The 14,089-nt window shown below is 44.8% G+C and overlaps 1 protein-coding gene across 1 annotated transcript in view; it reads left to right on the forward strand.

Moving 5' to 3' along the window:
* CHUK (component of inhibitor of nuclear factor kappa B kinase complex) overlaps positions 1 to 9,312 on the forward strand; it is a 34,870-nt gene extending 25,558 nt beyond the window's left edge. The window contains exons 17-21 of the mRNA XM_056849372.1: positions 2,090 to 2,186; positions 3,568 to 3,715; positions 5,916 to 6,040; positions 7,380 to 7,479; positions 9,254 to 9,312. Coding sequence (XP_056705350.1) covers positions 2,090 to 2,186; positions 3,568 to 3,715; positions 5,916 to 6,040; positions 7,380 to 7,479; positions 9,254 to 9,280 — 497 coding nt within the window. The 3' untranslated portion in view covers positions 9,281 to 9,312. The remainder of the gene's footprint in view (positions 1 to 2,089; positions 2,187 to 3,567; positions 3,716 to 5,915; positions 6,041 to 7,379; positions 7,480 to 9,253) is intronic.
* Positions 9,313 to 14,089: the final 4,777 nt, after the last annotated feature.

Raw genomic sequence — 14,089 nt, forward strand, 5'->3', positions numbered from 1 at the left:
GTATTTTTCCCTGAGGTTCCTAAGTGAAACGGCCTTTCTAGCTAAAATTTTTGCACCAGGTATATATTCTCTTGGATCCCTACGGGTATAGCGGCACTACTATTTCAGTCTTGAATTTCCATCCTGGCCTGTAGTTTAAATTCTTCATTGTTTATATTCCTTGATAAGGGTGTTTTGCATATTCTATAAAACACCCCCCACTACTAGGGAGGCCGGAAGCAATAATGAGATTGTGGAGGAGAGCGGACGCCGCTAGTAGTACAGGTAAATGCTTTAAAGTTTGTTTTTTTTAAAAAAACAACCTTTCTTAAACAACAAATTCTGGTGGCCAGTGACTTTTAAGAGCAGCACTGTTCTGATCACGTGATAGATTTTGTCAGTCAGTCAATTGTTGCTACTTCCCCCAAGCCATGCAGAAGCAGAAAACCCCCACACTGCTACAGGATTTAAATACCTACATAAAATCTCAGCATACTTCATTCAGCCTATTATTGCAAGTCCTGGTTAGGAGCAGTGGACTCTAATCTGGTGAACCAGGTTTGTTTCCCCCACTCCTCCACATGAGCAGCAGACTCTAATCTGGAGAACCGAGTTGGTTTCCCCACTCTTCCACATGATAGGTGGGAGACATTCAACGCCAGACAGACCTTGGAAAATCATCACTTTTCCTAGTACCTGATAAATCCAGATACTTGGTCTCACCTGCAGCTTATTTTCATCATCTTGAGTCTATTAACTATAGGAAGACCTTTACCCTTGCCAGATGCCAGGCCCTACCACCGGCTGTTTTAGAAGGGAAATATAAGAAGATCCCTAGATCAGAGTGGTTTTGTTCGTGTGGGACAGGGGACATTGAAACCATCGAACACACACTGATATGTTGCCCATTCTACCACAAAGATCAAAGCTTATTTCCCCCCTACTTGGTAAATTCTCTGATGAGTCAATTGAGCTTTTGGCAAAGAAGCTCCTATTAGGAGAAGACCCTCAGCTTACGCTCCAAACCGCTAAATTCTGCGCTGCTGCTATTAAAATACACAGAGCTCTATTAGAGAATGATTGTTAGAATATTTTACAATTTTATCAATTTTAATTTGATAATTTTAACCAGGGGTTGCTTTTATTGACCTTACACCTTTATATGTATGGGCAGTCTGTGTTTCTGCGGTGCAAAACTATTGTGCCTAGAAATTTTGATGTGTTGGCATGTGATTGGTCAGTCGACCGTATTAATAAGCTTGACTTGACTTGATCACATAATAGATTTTGTCAGTCAGTCAGTTGTTGCTACTGCCCCCAAGCCATGCAGAAGCAGGAAAAAAAACACTGCTGCAGATTTAAATACCTACATAAAATCTCAGCATACTTCATTCAGCCTATTATTGTGAGTCCTGGTTAGGAGCAGTGGATTCTAATCTGGTGAACCAGGTTTGTTTCCCCCCACGCCTCCACATGAGCAGCAGACTCTAATCTGGAGAACCGGGTTCGATTCCCCACTCCTCCTCATGAAGCCTGCTGGGTGACCTTGGGCCAGTCACAGTTCTCTCTGAACTCCCTCAGCCCCACCTACCTCACAAGGTGTCTTTTGTGGGAATAGGAAGGGGATTCTAAGCCAGTTTGAGACTCCTTTGAGAAAATCGGGGTATAAAAACCAACTCTTCTTCTTCTAGAATATCTAACAGTGTAAAGGTTAGAACCTGAGTAAATTATATACCAGATGTTATCTTGGCCAGTATTTTCAATGCAGAGAACAGCAACTTAGCTACAGATACAGCAGTTCTTTGTTCGATCCCTGCCAATTAATTTTTGAGAATCTTCTGCTCAGAGAGCAGTTTTTTTGGGTCAGCTGAGCCGACACAGGTTCCAATAAATCCAAGCGTGCCTGTACAAAAAAATCTACAGTGGAATAATGCATGAACAGATTATTCAATCCAGTTATCAGAGCAGGGACGCAATGTACCATTAGGTGGAATGTTTTTGTATCTTCCTGTCCTCCATGCAGATGGTAGCATGTTAAATCTAGCTAGCATATATGCGTGGGTTGTCGCTTGTTAATACTGATGAATAACATGACAGGGATTCCTTTCAGATCACTCCTACAGCGACAGCACAGATATGGTGAGGATCATCGTCCAGACAGTTCAAAGCCAGGACTGGGTGCTCAAGGAACTCTACAGACATCTTAGGTAGGGCTGACATCCTCTTTCCACCCATCGGAATTCCACTTCGGCCTCTAAATGTATGCTGTCTGTCCATCCTTCCACGTACTCCAGCAGTGGAGCACGGCCAGTCTTTCGAGCGGGGTGGGGGGACCGCTTAGGCCTCAACTCAAATTGTGCCTAAAACCATGTCAAGCCATGGGGTGCTGGAAGGCTTTGCTGGATCTGTGAAGTACCCCCTTTCATTAATTGTAGGGTTCATTCAGAAGCCATAGGTTTGGATAGTCGTCACGTCCTTGTACTGGAGATTCTGTGAACTTAGGCAGGAGAGGAAGGGAAGGAAGGGTTGTGTCAGTGTTTGGCTCTTGTGGCCATTTCTTGCATGCCCAGGGTAATGCCAATCGCCAGTTTGGGGTCAGGAAGCAATTTTCCTCCAGGTCAGATTAACCAGGGATCCTGGAGGAGTTCCCCCCATCTTCTGACCATGGAGTAGGGGACACTGTGGGTGTGTGTGGGGTGGGTGGGAGATAGTTGTGAATTTTTTATATTATGCAAGAGGATGGACTAGATGGCTCTGGTGGTCCCTTCCAACTCTATGAGTCTAAAGTGAATCTATTGTGAAACTATCAAAGGCCCTGTTTTTTTGGGGGGGAGGGGGGCGGTAGACATCTCTCCCTTGATGGAAGTGAGGAATCTGGTTTGAGTGGGGAAAAGACCTTACAAAAGGCCAACTCGAGCAGACGAACAGCAGCCTCTTGGCTGTGGTGGGTAAGGGCCAATGACCGGCACGAGAAGAAGAAGCAGAGTCCAGGGATGAAATAGAAGGATTCGAGGGCAAGAGGTGAGGGAACCAGCGGCCTGAGTGAAAGGAGCAGAGGAAGAACAGTGCTGAGGAAAGCAGAGACCGAGGAGAGGTGGTGTCAGGAAGGTAATACCGTCCGGAGGGGTGGGCTAGGAATACTAACTGTCAGAGGTCAGCTCGCTCTCCCCTTGTCTTTCCCCGCATTTTCAAATTCAAGATAAAACAAGTCCCACAAAATGTGGGGAAATGGAGGGGGAGAGCGAAGTGACCTCTGACAGTCGGAAACGGCGTGCATAATCAACACAAAGACCCGAAGTCATCGGAGGGGTGACCGCGAAGGAAACAGCCATGGATAACAAACCAGTGTGTGGTCTTTGCTGTTTCCAGGTTCTAGTCGCTAATTCAGTCTTCTGGATGCTGTGAGCACAAACTGCATCCACAGCTCTGAACCGGGATTCTCGCAGGACTGAAATACACAAGGTCTCACTTCGCTTTAGTGTTCTTTTGGCAACCAAATCCCGGAAGTCTCCTCTGTTTCAGTTCCGCTTTTCAGTCAGGAGCCAGCTGGCGCCCGGTGGGTGACTTGATTTTCTTTCTGTCTCCCAGCAAGCTGTTAGGTTGTAAGCAGAAGATTATCGATCTGCTGCCAAAGATCGAAGTGGCTCTGAATAATATCAAGGAGGCCGACAGTTCTGTGATGCAGATGCAAGGGAAGAGGCAGCGGGAAATCTGGCATTTGCTAAAAATAGCTTGCGTAAGTGTTCCTCCTCTCACTCCAGAAGTGACGGCAAACCAGGGTGAATTTGATTTAAATAAAATCAATTTAAATCACAATTTAAATCACTAGTCAGTAAGACTAGATATAAATCGTGGTTTTCTCCCTCCTCACACTTGGCTCCTTGTGCAGATCTATTCCACTCCAAACAATCTTCTGTTCATTGAACTTCTTCAAACTTAGCACTTTAGAGGTAAGGGGTTGATCTTGTGTGCATAGATTTGCAAAGGAACAATGGGATTAAGGTCTTTTTCTCTGCATGTTTATTTTATAACATTTTTTGCTGGGAAGAAGAGGCATGTTATGTCTGTAGACACAAATTCACAGTTTTGAGAACTGCAAAACCCCAAGCATCTGTGAGAATATCTTCTGGCTAGAAAAACTGCCCCAAATAATATTACAGAAACCTCTGGAAGTGCATGACATTGTGAATGGATTAATGGAATTTATTTAACCAAAAAAAATTGCATGAATATGCAGCCTACATAATTACAAACTAATCCTTATTTCATGATTGGACTATAATGTATCTTAAATAGAAAACTATCATTAGATAGATTTTTCCTCAAAAAGCATTTTATCAAAAACAACTGATGTAAATTTTTAAAATCTGATTTAAAATATTTTTTTAAAGGTATTGATTTTTATCCACCCTGCGGCAAGCCCTTCTTTTATGTAAGGTTTCACAGTTTCTGGTGACAAAGGGGTTACCTTGAATTAATATACGGAGCATGAAGCTACTTTTTTTTGTTTCTTCTGAAATAATTGAAAAGCCCCCTCCCCATGGGACGGGTGCCCTGCTGTCTCTGTGTGATGCTGACATCCACAAAATTAAAGGGTAGTTCCATCAAAGAAAATGAGATGTGAGTCTCCAGGACTAAGCGTTATAGGAAGAGGCAATTGTTGTTGGCTTGCTTGGGTAGCAATATTTGTACTCTCCATAAGAACATAAGGAAAGCCCTGCTGGATCAGACCAAGGCCCATCAAGTCCAGCAGTCTGTTCACACAGTGACCAACCAGGTGCCTCTAGGAACCCCACAAACAAGACGACTGCAGCATTATCCTGCCTATGTTCCACAGCACCTAACACAATAGGTTATTCTCTGTTACTACAGAGAATGGGTATGCATCATGACTAGTATCCATTTTGACTAGTAGTCATGGATAGCCCTCTCCTCCATGAACATGTCCACTCCCCTCTTCAAGCCTTCCATGTTGGCAGCCATCACCACATCCTGGGGCAGGGAGTTCCACAATTTAACTATGCGCTGTGTGAAGAAATACTTCCTTTTGTCTGTTTAGAGTCTCTCACCCTCCAGCTTTAGCAGATGACCCTGCGTAGAGGAAAACTTCTCCCTGTCCACTCTGTCCACACCATGCATTATTTTGTAGACCTCTATGTCTCCCCTCAACTGCCTTCTTTCCAAGCTAGTTCTTAAACCAAATGCCAGAAACAGATGCATACATCTGTGTGATCCTGACATCCACCCCAAATCTGTGGGGAAAATGTCACAGTGTTGTAGCTTTGTAGGGAAATGAAAGGCTTCTTTGGATATAGAAACATGTAGTGAAAAGCAGGGTGTGTGGGTGGACTTTCACTGCCACTGATAACAAAGCTCTTGGGGCCTTGGACAAACGGTTTCAGGACGATTTAGGGCAGGAGTTCCCAGTGTGGTGATTGTGCTCGGTGACCTCCAGAATCTTCCCTGGTGCCTGCCAAGCGTTTTTGGAAAGAGGGTGGGACCAGGTGGGGATTTTGCCCAGCAAGGCTTCTGATTGGCCCTGGAGATTTGATTGGCTGTTCAGGGTTTTTTTTAAGTGTTGCTTTAGCAGTAGCTGCCACCACAGAACGAGGGTCTTCGCCGAGTGGCTGAAGGTAAGCTGCGACAGCCATTTTGTGGCTGGCTCTCCTGCAGCGGCCATTTTGAGGTAGCCATTTCATTGCTGTGCCCACCGTGCTGTGTCAGAAATCCAAAGGTACGCACAGGCTCAAAACAGTTGGGGACCCCAGATTTAGGGTTTGACAGGCTACTGTGGTGGGCGGCCATCTTATAGCTGTGGTAGCCGTATGTTCCTGCTGTTCATTTTTATGATGGAAATAGTTTGCCAAAAGCCAGCCAAGCATGGAAGCGATCTCACGGGATTCTTTTCCACCAGCTTCTCTTTTTCCCCTTTGCAGACTCAGAGCTCTGCTAAATCTGCCAGTTCCAGCGTCGATGCGTCTCCGGCATCCACGTGGCTCTCACAAACGTCTCCAGGAAATGCGCTTCAGCCTCTTTCTTCTATGGCGGCCTCCAGAAACGAGTAAGCCTAAGGGAATGTGACAGCCGGTTCCCTTTTGTAAACACCCTTAAACTTTGGGTAATTTACGCTCCTACCAGAATGAGGAGAGAGCCCCAATGTGGCGCAGAGTGTTAAGCTGTAGTCCTGCAGTCAGAAGCTCTGCCCGCGACCGGAATTCGATCCCAACGGAAGTCGGTTTCAGGCAGCCGGCTCAAGGTTGACTCAGCCTTCCATCCTTCCGAGGTCGGTCAAATGAGCGCTCAGCTTGCTGGGGTTAAAGGGAAGACAACTGGGGAAAGCACTGGCAAACCACCCCGTAAAATATAGCCTGCCTAGTAAACGTCGGGATGTGACGTCACCTGATGCTTGGACAGGGGACCGTCACCTTTACCTTTACCAGAATGAGGAGAGAGTTGACTTCCTGCTCAGAACATCTCATATGAGGAACTTCTCTAACGCAGCGTTTACCAGAAGGTCCTAAAGGACTCCTCCCTGTCAATTGAGATAATTCTTTTTAATTTGCTTTTTACTGTCGATTATACACAAAATGTGCCCTGACCTGGATGGCCCAGGCTAGCCTGATCTCGTCAGATCTCAGAAGCTAAGCAGGGTCAGCCCTGGTTAGTATTTGGATGGGAGACCACCAAGGAAGTCTAGGGTTCCTGTGCAGAGGAAGGCACTGGCAAACCACCTCTGTTAGTCTCTTGCCATGAATACCCCCAAAAGGGGTTGCCATAAGTCGGCTGCGACTTGACGGCACTTTACACACACACACATACACAAAATGTGCACATCAACTCAACCTTTACTTTGTGCGAGCTAGGATAGTTGGTTACTGAATTTCTTTTTCCTAAAACTTGATGAATAAGGGCCATCTTGCTAAATGGATGTTAGTCCTGGTTGTTCTTTCTTTGTCTTTAATTATACCTACTTCCTAGTATCAGCCTGTAGTTCACATAAGGCGAGTACTGAGAATTACTTTGCAAACTAAAAAAAATGTTTTGGGCAAGAGAACGTAGTATAAACCTGTCCAAAAATGGACAAATGCAACCAGAAATACTCTCCTTTTCTCTTTAAACCCTTTGTATTGTCGCCATGTGAATGTTAGAAACTGGAATGTATGGATATTCCCGAAATTATGTCAGCAGTCTTTCCACTGGTGATTGACGAGTCAATCATGTAAATAACCATGTAACCATGTAAATAAACTGGAGCACCTGAACAATATACATATTAAAAGAGGAACCTTTTCTTCAGGAGTGATTGTAAGCATTTTGGTTTTTTGCTTTTGCTCTGCCTGAAAGAGTTCTCTGGAATTTAAAGCTGCTCTTCTCTGTTTTTTTATTATTATTATTGTCAGGGCTCCCTTTTCACATATGATTGAAGAAAATCTCAACTATCTCAGCAGTTTTAGCTCAATTATACAAGATGCGACGAGTGACCGGAACAACAGCGTGATGGTAAGGCTGGGGATCCCAGGCATGAATGGAAGCATGAACTGGATTCTTTTTTTTCTTTTTTTTTGTAACTTAAGTTTAAAAACAAAGGGGTTGCTTGAGGTCCAAATGCAAGGATCTGCTTTCTCTTCCTGCTGCCGGAGGGTAGGGACAGCTCTTCACAAATACTTCCATTTCCCTCTGGTTTTCACTGTATTGAAATGGCTGTTTCTGTTTTATATGAGAATATTTTGAATGTGTTTTTCCCATTTCATCCTGATTATCCTCCTTAACATACATGTCATTGGGACCGCATGAGTGGGAGTAAGAGGGCATATGGGGTCGTCATAAGTCGGCTCTGTTTGGAGTGGTGGACTCTGATCTGGAGAACCGCGTTGGATTCCCCACTCCTCCATATGGGTGACCATGGGCTAGTCACAGTTCTCTTAGAGCTCTCAGTCCCACCTACCTCACAAGGTGTCTGTTGTGGGGAGAAGATGAAAAGGTGATTTTAAGTTGGTTTGATTCTTCCTTAAGTGATAGAGAAAGTCGGCATATAAAAACCAACTCCTCTTCTTCAACTTGACAGCAATTTACACACACATGATTCTTAGTGACTCGATAGTACGCTGCACCATTGATTTTTTGATCATATACCTGTTGCCATTTTATCACAAGGTGTGTGTTTTTTTTAAACTCTCTAAAACAAAAGTACTTGTTTAAGGAAAGACATGTTGGTCACACAGCAGTCTTACATTTTTTGTGCCGAGCCTCTCAGCTTGGAGGAGGAAGGCACAGATATTTTGTGACCCCCTTCTTCCAGGTCAACAATGATGGGAAGGAATTGCTGTGCAGATCTTACACCATTAGCTTGCTCACTTCTTGGGGAAAAAGAAGAGGGAGAAACCTCTGATAGAAGAAGAAGAAGAAAAGGTGCCCAGCGCCAGAGGCTGCCAAACGCTTATATAACAAATTGTAGCTACTATGAGTACAAAATAGTTGTAACAAAAGTTCAAAGAAATTGTGAGACGTGTGTTGCAGTACACATATAACGAGCAAAAACAGAAAGCGTTGATAATATAACACAAAACCACCACAGTGATGGTATGCTGGCTAATGTCCCATTTCGATAGCTCTTCTTCGGGCTGTAACCTTGGGATTTGGAGCTGTGATCCAAACTTGCGGTTTTGTGTAATATTATCAGTGCTGCAATACATGTCTCACAATGTCTTTGAACTTTTGTTTTTGTTTTAGTTATTATTATGTTATTTTCAAAAGAATAAAGCAGTGAACATAAAAGAAAAGGGATAGGGGGGAAATAGGGGATTACAATAATGCATCAAAAATATTATATCTACTGTTCAATTATATAGAAGAAAAAGTATATACACTGGGTGGGAATATGCCTTTTATCCCAATTTAGCCTCTAACATTCTAAACAAAAATACCTTTAAAAACACATTTTAACATCCATATTGAGCTCCTCATAACATGCTGTTTTTACATAAGCATAATAAAGCCTCCAATTTAGAAACAATTCTTCTCTGGGTCTTTTGTTTATTAAATTAGTTAGTTTTACCATGACAGCATATTCTGCCGAGTTATTCTTCCATTAATTTCTTTTAACTTTTGTTACAACTATTTTGCATGTTCTCGTAGTAGCTACAGTTTGTTATATAAACGTCTTGCATCTTCTGGCGCCAGGCATCTTTCTTTCTTCTTGCTCACTTCTTGATCATGTGCGCTTTTCTGTAGCAATGTGCTGAACGCAACTGACTGTTGCCTTCTTTTCTTCCAGAGCCTTGATTGGAGTTGGCTAAAATAGTGGAGCATGGCAAGCAGAATGCCAAGACCCGCGTGCAAGCGGCAGAGAATCGTTGCCACTGCTCTGCAGAGACTATGGGCTCATGCGCATCTCTTCCGTCCCGAATCGACCACCAAACCTGAAAGGCCGCTGCAGCTGCCGGAGTTATTTGTGGCTGTGGAAGCCATTCTTCTGCATCCACATTTGAGTGGTCACTGCTCTCTTAAGACCAGAGTTTAACGGCTGTTGTAATGCCAGCCGCAGTCTCTCTCCCCACCTCCATTGGCAAGATCAAGATAAAAGGACACTACTGTCCCTTGCATTTGAAAGAACCTTTGTCAGAGGTCGAGATGGTGTATCTGTCAGGTCCCCTGGTGATCTGCTGCACATCTTGGAACATGGCTGGCCCGTCTCCTTTTGCACTGAGATTGCAAAGTCCACATTGGGTGTCTCCTGCCTTAGAGCCCAGGATGGAGCACACTGGAAGCATATTGCATGGTAACAGATCACTGAAGTTACTAAGATGTCAACGAAAGACGTGCAAAAAGAACCTCCTTTGTAAATATTTTAGCTTCTGCTTTGCGAATCAGTGCCTTTTCTTCTCTAGTTCCTCTAGAAACGACTGGTGCTTGTATTCCTTTGAAGCATCACAGGGTATATTTTCTTGTATATTGGCCATGCTAATTTTTGTGTATTTCTAAAATGATTACGTGACTCCGCCTGAAAGAGGCTGGGTTAGAAACGACAAAGTTAATAAAATGTCCATCAGCACTGGACTTGTAATGCCTTTTTCGTAGCGGCCGGGAAAGGGCGAGATAAAAATCTAAATTAATGATTATTTATAGTAACAATGATTCTATAATCAACATTTTACAAGCACCAAAATTACTCTCTTCCACTGTTTTGGTAAAGTTTTTTTTTTTTTAATATATCTTTTTAAAGTGGCTAGAAGCTGGCAAAACGGGGGGGGGAGCAGAGGAAATCAGATGTGGGTGGGTTTTTTCCCTTTTTTTTTAAAAGGAAAAGTACTGTCGGTTCAGCCTTATATTTGACAAATCCTGCTTTTCCCAGAGGCGGAGCCTCTCTTCTGTGGAGCAGGCTGGTGTGTATGGGGAGGCAGGACATGGGAATTTTTTCGTGACGAGGGAAGGTGCCATGGGGCAGCCTGCAGAGGCTTCTTCAGACGAAGAGGACCTTGAAGCGGCATGCAGTGGAAGAGAGGAACAGCAGCAAGCTGAGCAGGCACTGACGGATGAATGTCCCCTGTGCCTACAACCACCCAGGGCAGGGGACTCACCTGTGTCCAACAGCAGCCCTCCACAGCCACTAGAGCAGTGGCGCTGAAGACGCAGAACATCCCTACTCGAGCATAGAAGGAGTGCTAGGCTAAAAGCGCTACGCAGAGCACTGCCGGCTGACAGCGATGAGAATAATAAACTCCCTCCAGCAGAGAGTGCTCAGTCAGAGGAACCAGCAACAACTGGTTCCTCTTGGGCTTATTTAAGCAGATGCTTGCATCCAGGCAGACCTGGGAACAACTTGTTACTACTACCCTGTGTTCCCTTGGTCCTTGACACTCTCGTGGCCTTGACATGGGAACGGACTTTGACTTGGCATTGAGGACAGCTGCGGGTAATATCAATGCTGGCCTCCCTATTCCCTCCACCCCCTTCATTTACAACTAGTACTGAATTATGGGGGGGGGGAGGGTTTGCCAACCCAGGTTGACAGTCACCCCTTGGTGTTGGCACCTTGCTCTAGCGGGCACCCTGTTATACGGTGCCTTGTGTTAATAATTGTAGAAATTATATTTTAGGTTAAATGATGTTTAGAGGGTTGGTTTTATTTGATCGACTGCTTGATGGTATGCCAATAAAGGTATTGAAATTTGAAATGATATTTTATGGTTTTAATGTATTTTATTGTTATAATGTTGTTACCCGCCCTGAGTCTGGCCTCAGCTGGGGAGGGCGGGTTATAAATTTGAAGAATACATAAAATAAATACTGATGCTTTGGATCCAGATCTCGAACAACGCGGTATTGACCCTCGGACTGCCACCTGAATATGCTACCTGCTTCTGGCCTTCAGGTCTGCTGGCATTCAGGACAGAAGGGATCACTTTGGGTACTTTCCTCCAGGACTCCTTAGTGTTGAAAAGCCCTGATAAAAATCTTGGCACAAATCGAGTAAATTTGGAGGCAAATTCTAGAGACAGTGTGATGTGGTGGTTAAAAGTGCCCCACTTGTATCTGGGAGACCCAGGTTCGAATTCCCATTCTGCCATGGCAGCTCGCTGGATGCCCTGGGGGGCAGCCACACACTCTCAGCCTAACCTACCCTCACAGGGCTGTTAACAATGATAAAATGGAAGAAAGGAAAATTATGTATGCCGTATAGGTCTCTGTTGGGGACAGGGTTGCCAGCTCCGGGTTAGGAAATACCTGGAGATTTTGGGGACGGACCCTGAGGATGGTGGGGTTTGGAGAGGGAAGGGCGTGGTGTAGTGTAGTGGTTAAGAGCAGTGGTTTAAAGCAGTGGACTCTGATCTGGAGAACCAGGTTTGATTTCCCACTCCTCCACATGAGAGGTGGAGGCTAATCTGATGGACTGGATTTGTTTCCTTGCTCCTCCACATGAAGCCCACTGGGTGACCTTGGGCTAGTCACAGGTCGCTCAGCCCCACTTGCCTCACAGGGTGTCTGTTGTGGGGAAGGGAAGGGAAGGTGATTGCAAGCTGGTTTGAGTCTCCTTTAAGTGGTAGAGAAAGTCAGCATATAAAAGCCAACTCTTCTTCAATGCCATAGTGTTGGATGTAAATATACACTCTCCTCTGTGACCAGATTTATTATCACAAAGTAGAGACGACGCCAGGTTTAAGAAGCAAAGGGAGAAAAAAGCTTTTTTTATTTTGCCAGGCAAAAGAGGAAGACATTTCAGCCCTTTTCGGGTTCAAAAGTGAAAGTCTCCTAACAGACTCCGCCTAGTCCTCATATTTATACTTCTCCAGAGTTCTTTGTTCTAAGAGGATTTGAATATCTCCTCCTCTCAAATCCACCCTAACTCTGATCTCATTTTTGTGGTCACATGTATATGATCTCATCTGTTATTTGGTGATATCCTGTACCAGATACGAAAAATCACCTGCTTTGTTCAGTTTAAGTTAGACAGGACTATTTTCTACTGACTTATATAAATAACCACAGCTTACAAATATAATAGAAAAATAACATTTTTCCAATATGCTAGAATTAAATTAATTAAAATCTTACACATCCCACAATAGAGTCCAGTTGCCAAAGCGGCCATTTTCTCCAGGGGAATTGATCTCTTGTCACCTGGAGATCAGTTGTAATAGCAGGAGATCTCCGGCAACCCTGGTTGGAGAGAAAGGCAGGGCATACGTGGAAGTAAATAAAACAAAATGAATGGGGGGGATAGCCATAGTTGGTTGCAGCAAAATCAAAAAGCTTCGTTCCACTATAAAGACAAGTTTATTGTGGCATCAATTTTTCATGTGAGGGTATTATGGAACCCTCTGAAACAAAATCTTCCAGAAAGTAGGGCCTGCAGGGCAAACCACCTCACTCACCAACAGGAAGCTTGACAGAAGAAGTGTGGAACAGCTAGAACAATATTGGTGAGGGTCCGTCGCTCAGTGGCAGAGCCTCTGCTTGGCATGCAGAGGGTCCCAGGTTCAATACCCGGCACCTCCAGTTAAAGGGAGCAGGCAGGTAGGTGATGTGAAAGACCTCTGCCTGAGACCCTGGAGAGCTGCTTTGGATCTGAGTAGACAATACTGACTTTGATGGACCTTGATGGTCAGATGCAGTATAAGGCAGCTTCAGGTGTTCATGTGCTGAGCAGGGGCAATTTTGCCCAGTTCTCCCTCCTCACTGCAGCCCCTGGAGAGCTCAGGCTCCTTGTCTGTGGGTGCTTGTGTCTGCCACCCTTCCCAGTGTTGAATTTTCGGGAATTGCAAAAGGCTGCTGAGTAGGCTTGCCAATCTCCTGGTAGTAGCTGGAGATCTGGGATTACAACTGATCTCCAGGCAACAGAGATCAGTTCCCCTGGAGAAAACGGCCACTTTGGAAGGTGGATTCTATGGCATTATACCCTGCTGAAGAAGAGTTGGTTTTTATACCCCAATTTTCTCTACCTTGAAGGAGTTTCAAACTGGCTTATAATCGCCTTCCTCTCCCCACAACAGGCACTTTGTGAGGCAGGTGGGGCTGAGAGAGTTCGGAGAGAACTGTGAGTGGCCCAAGGTCACCCAGCAGGTTTCATGTGGAGGAGTAGGGCATTGAGCCCGGTTCTCCAGATTAGAGCCCGCCGCTCTTAACCACTACACCATGCTGGCTAGCACCTGGAGGTTAGAAAAGCAAAGGTATTGAAGGATTCTTTGTAATTTGACTGTGTGAATCTGCTCTTTTCTATTCGCTAGAGAGAGGATGGCCAACCTCCAGGTGGTGACTGGAGATCTGCCACTATTACAACTGATCTCCAGGTGATAGAGATCAGTTCAGCTGGAGAAAAATGGCTGCTTTGGCAATTGGGTTCTATGTCATTGAAGCCCCTCCCCTTTCCAAGCCCCATACTCTCCAGGTTCTGCCCCCACAATCTCCAGGTATTTCCCAACCGGGAGCTGGCAGGCCTTCCACTGGGGGAAGAAGCAAGTGGGTAGAACCCAGTTGCGCACAGAATTCAGCCCAAATGAAGTACCCAGCTAGACAGAACTGTACAAACACATGCATGACTCAAAAAGAAGTTGTAATTGTGCCCGTGTTGAGTGGGCACTGCAGCTCTCCCTGACTCGAAGGGTGCCCCGGG

The sequence above is a fragment of the Euleptes europaea genome, chromosome 5, assembly GCF_029931775.1.
Source record: "Euleptes europaea isolate rEulEur1 chromosome 5, rEulEur1.hap1, whole genome shotgun sequence".
Taxonomy (NCBI): Eukaryota; Metazoa; Chordata; class Lepidosauria; order Squamata; family Sphaerodactylidae; genus Euleptes; species Euleptes europaea.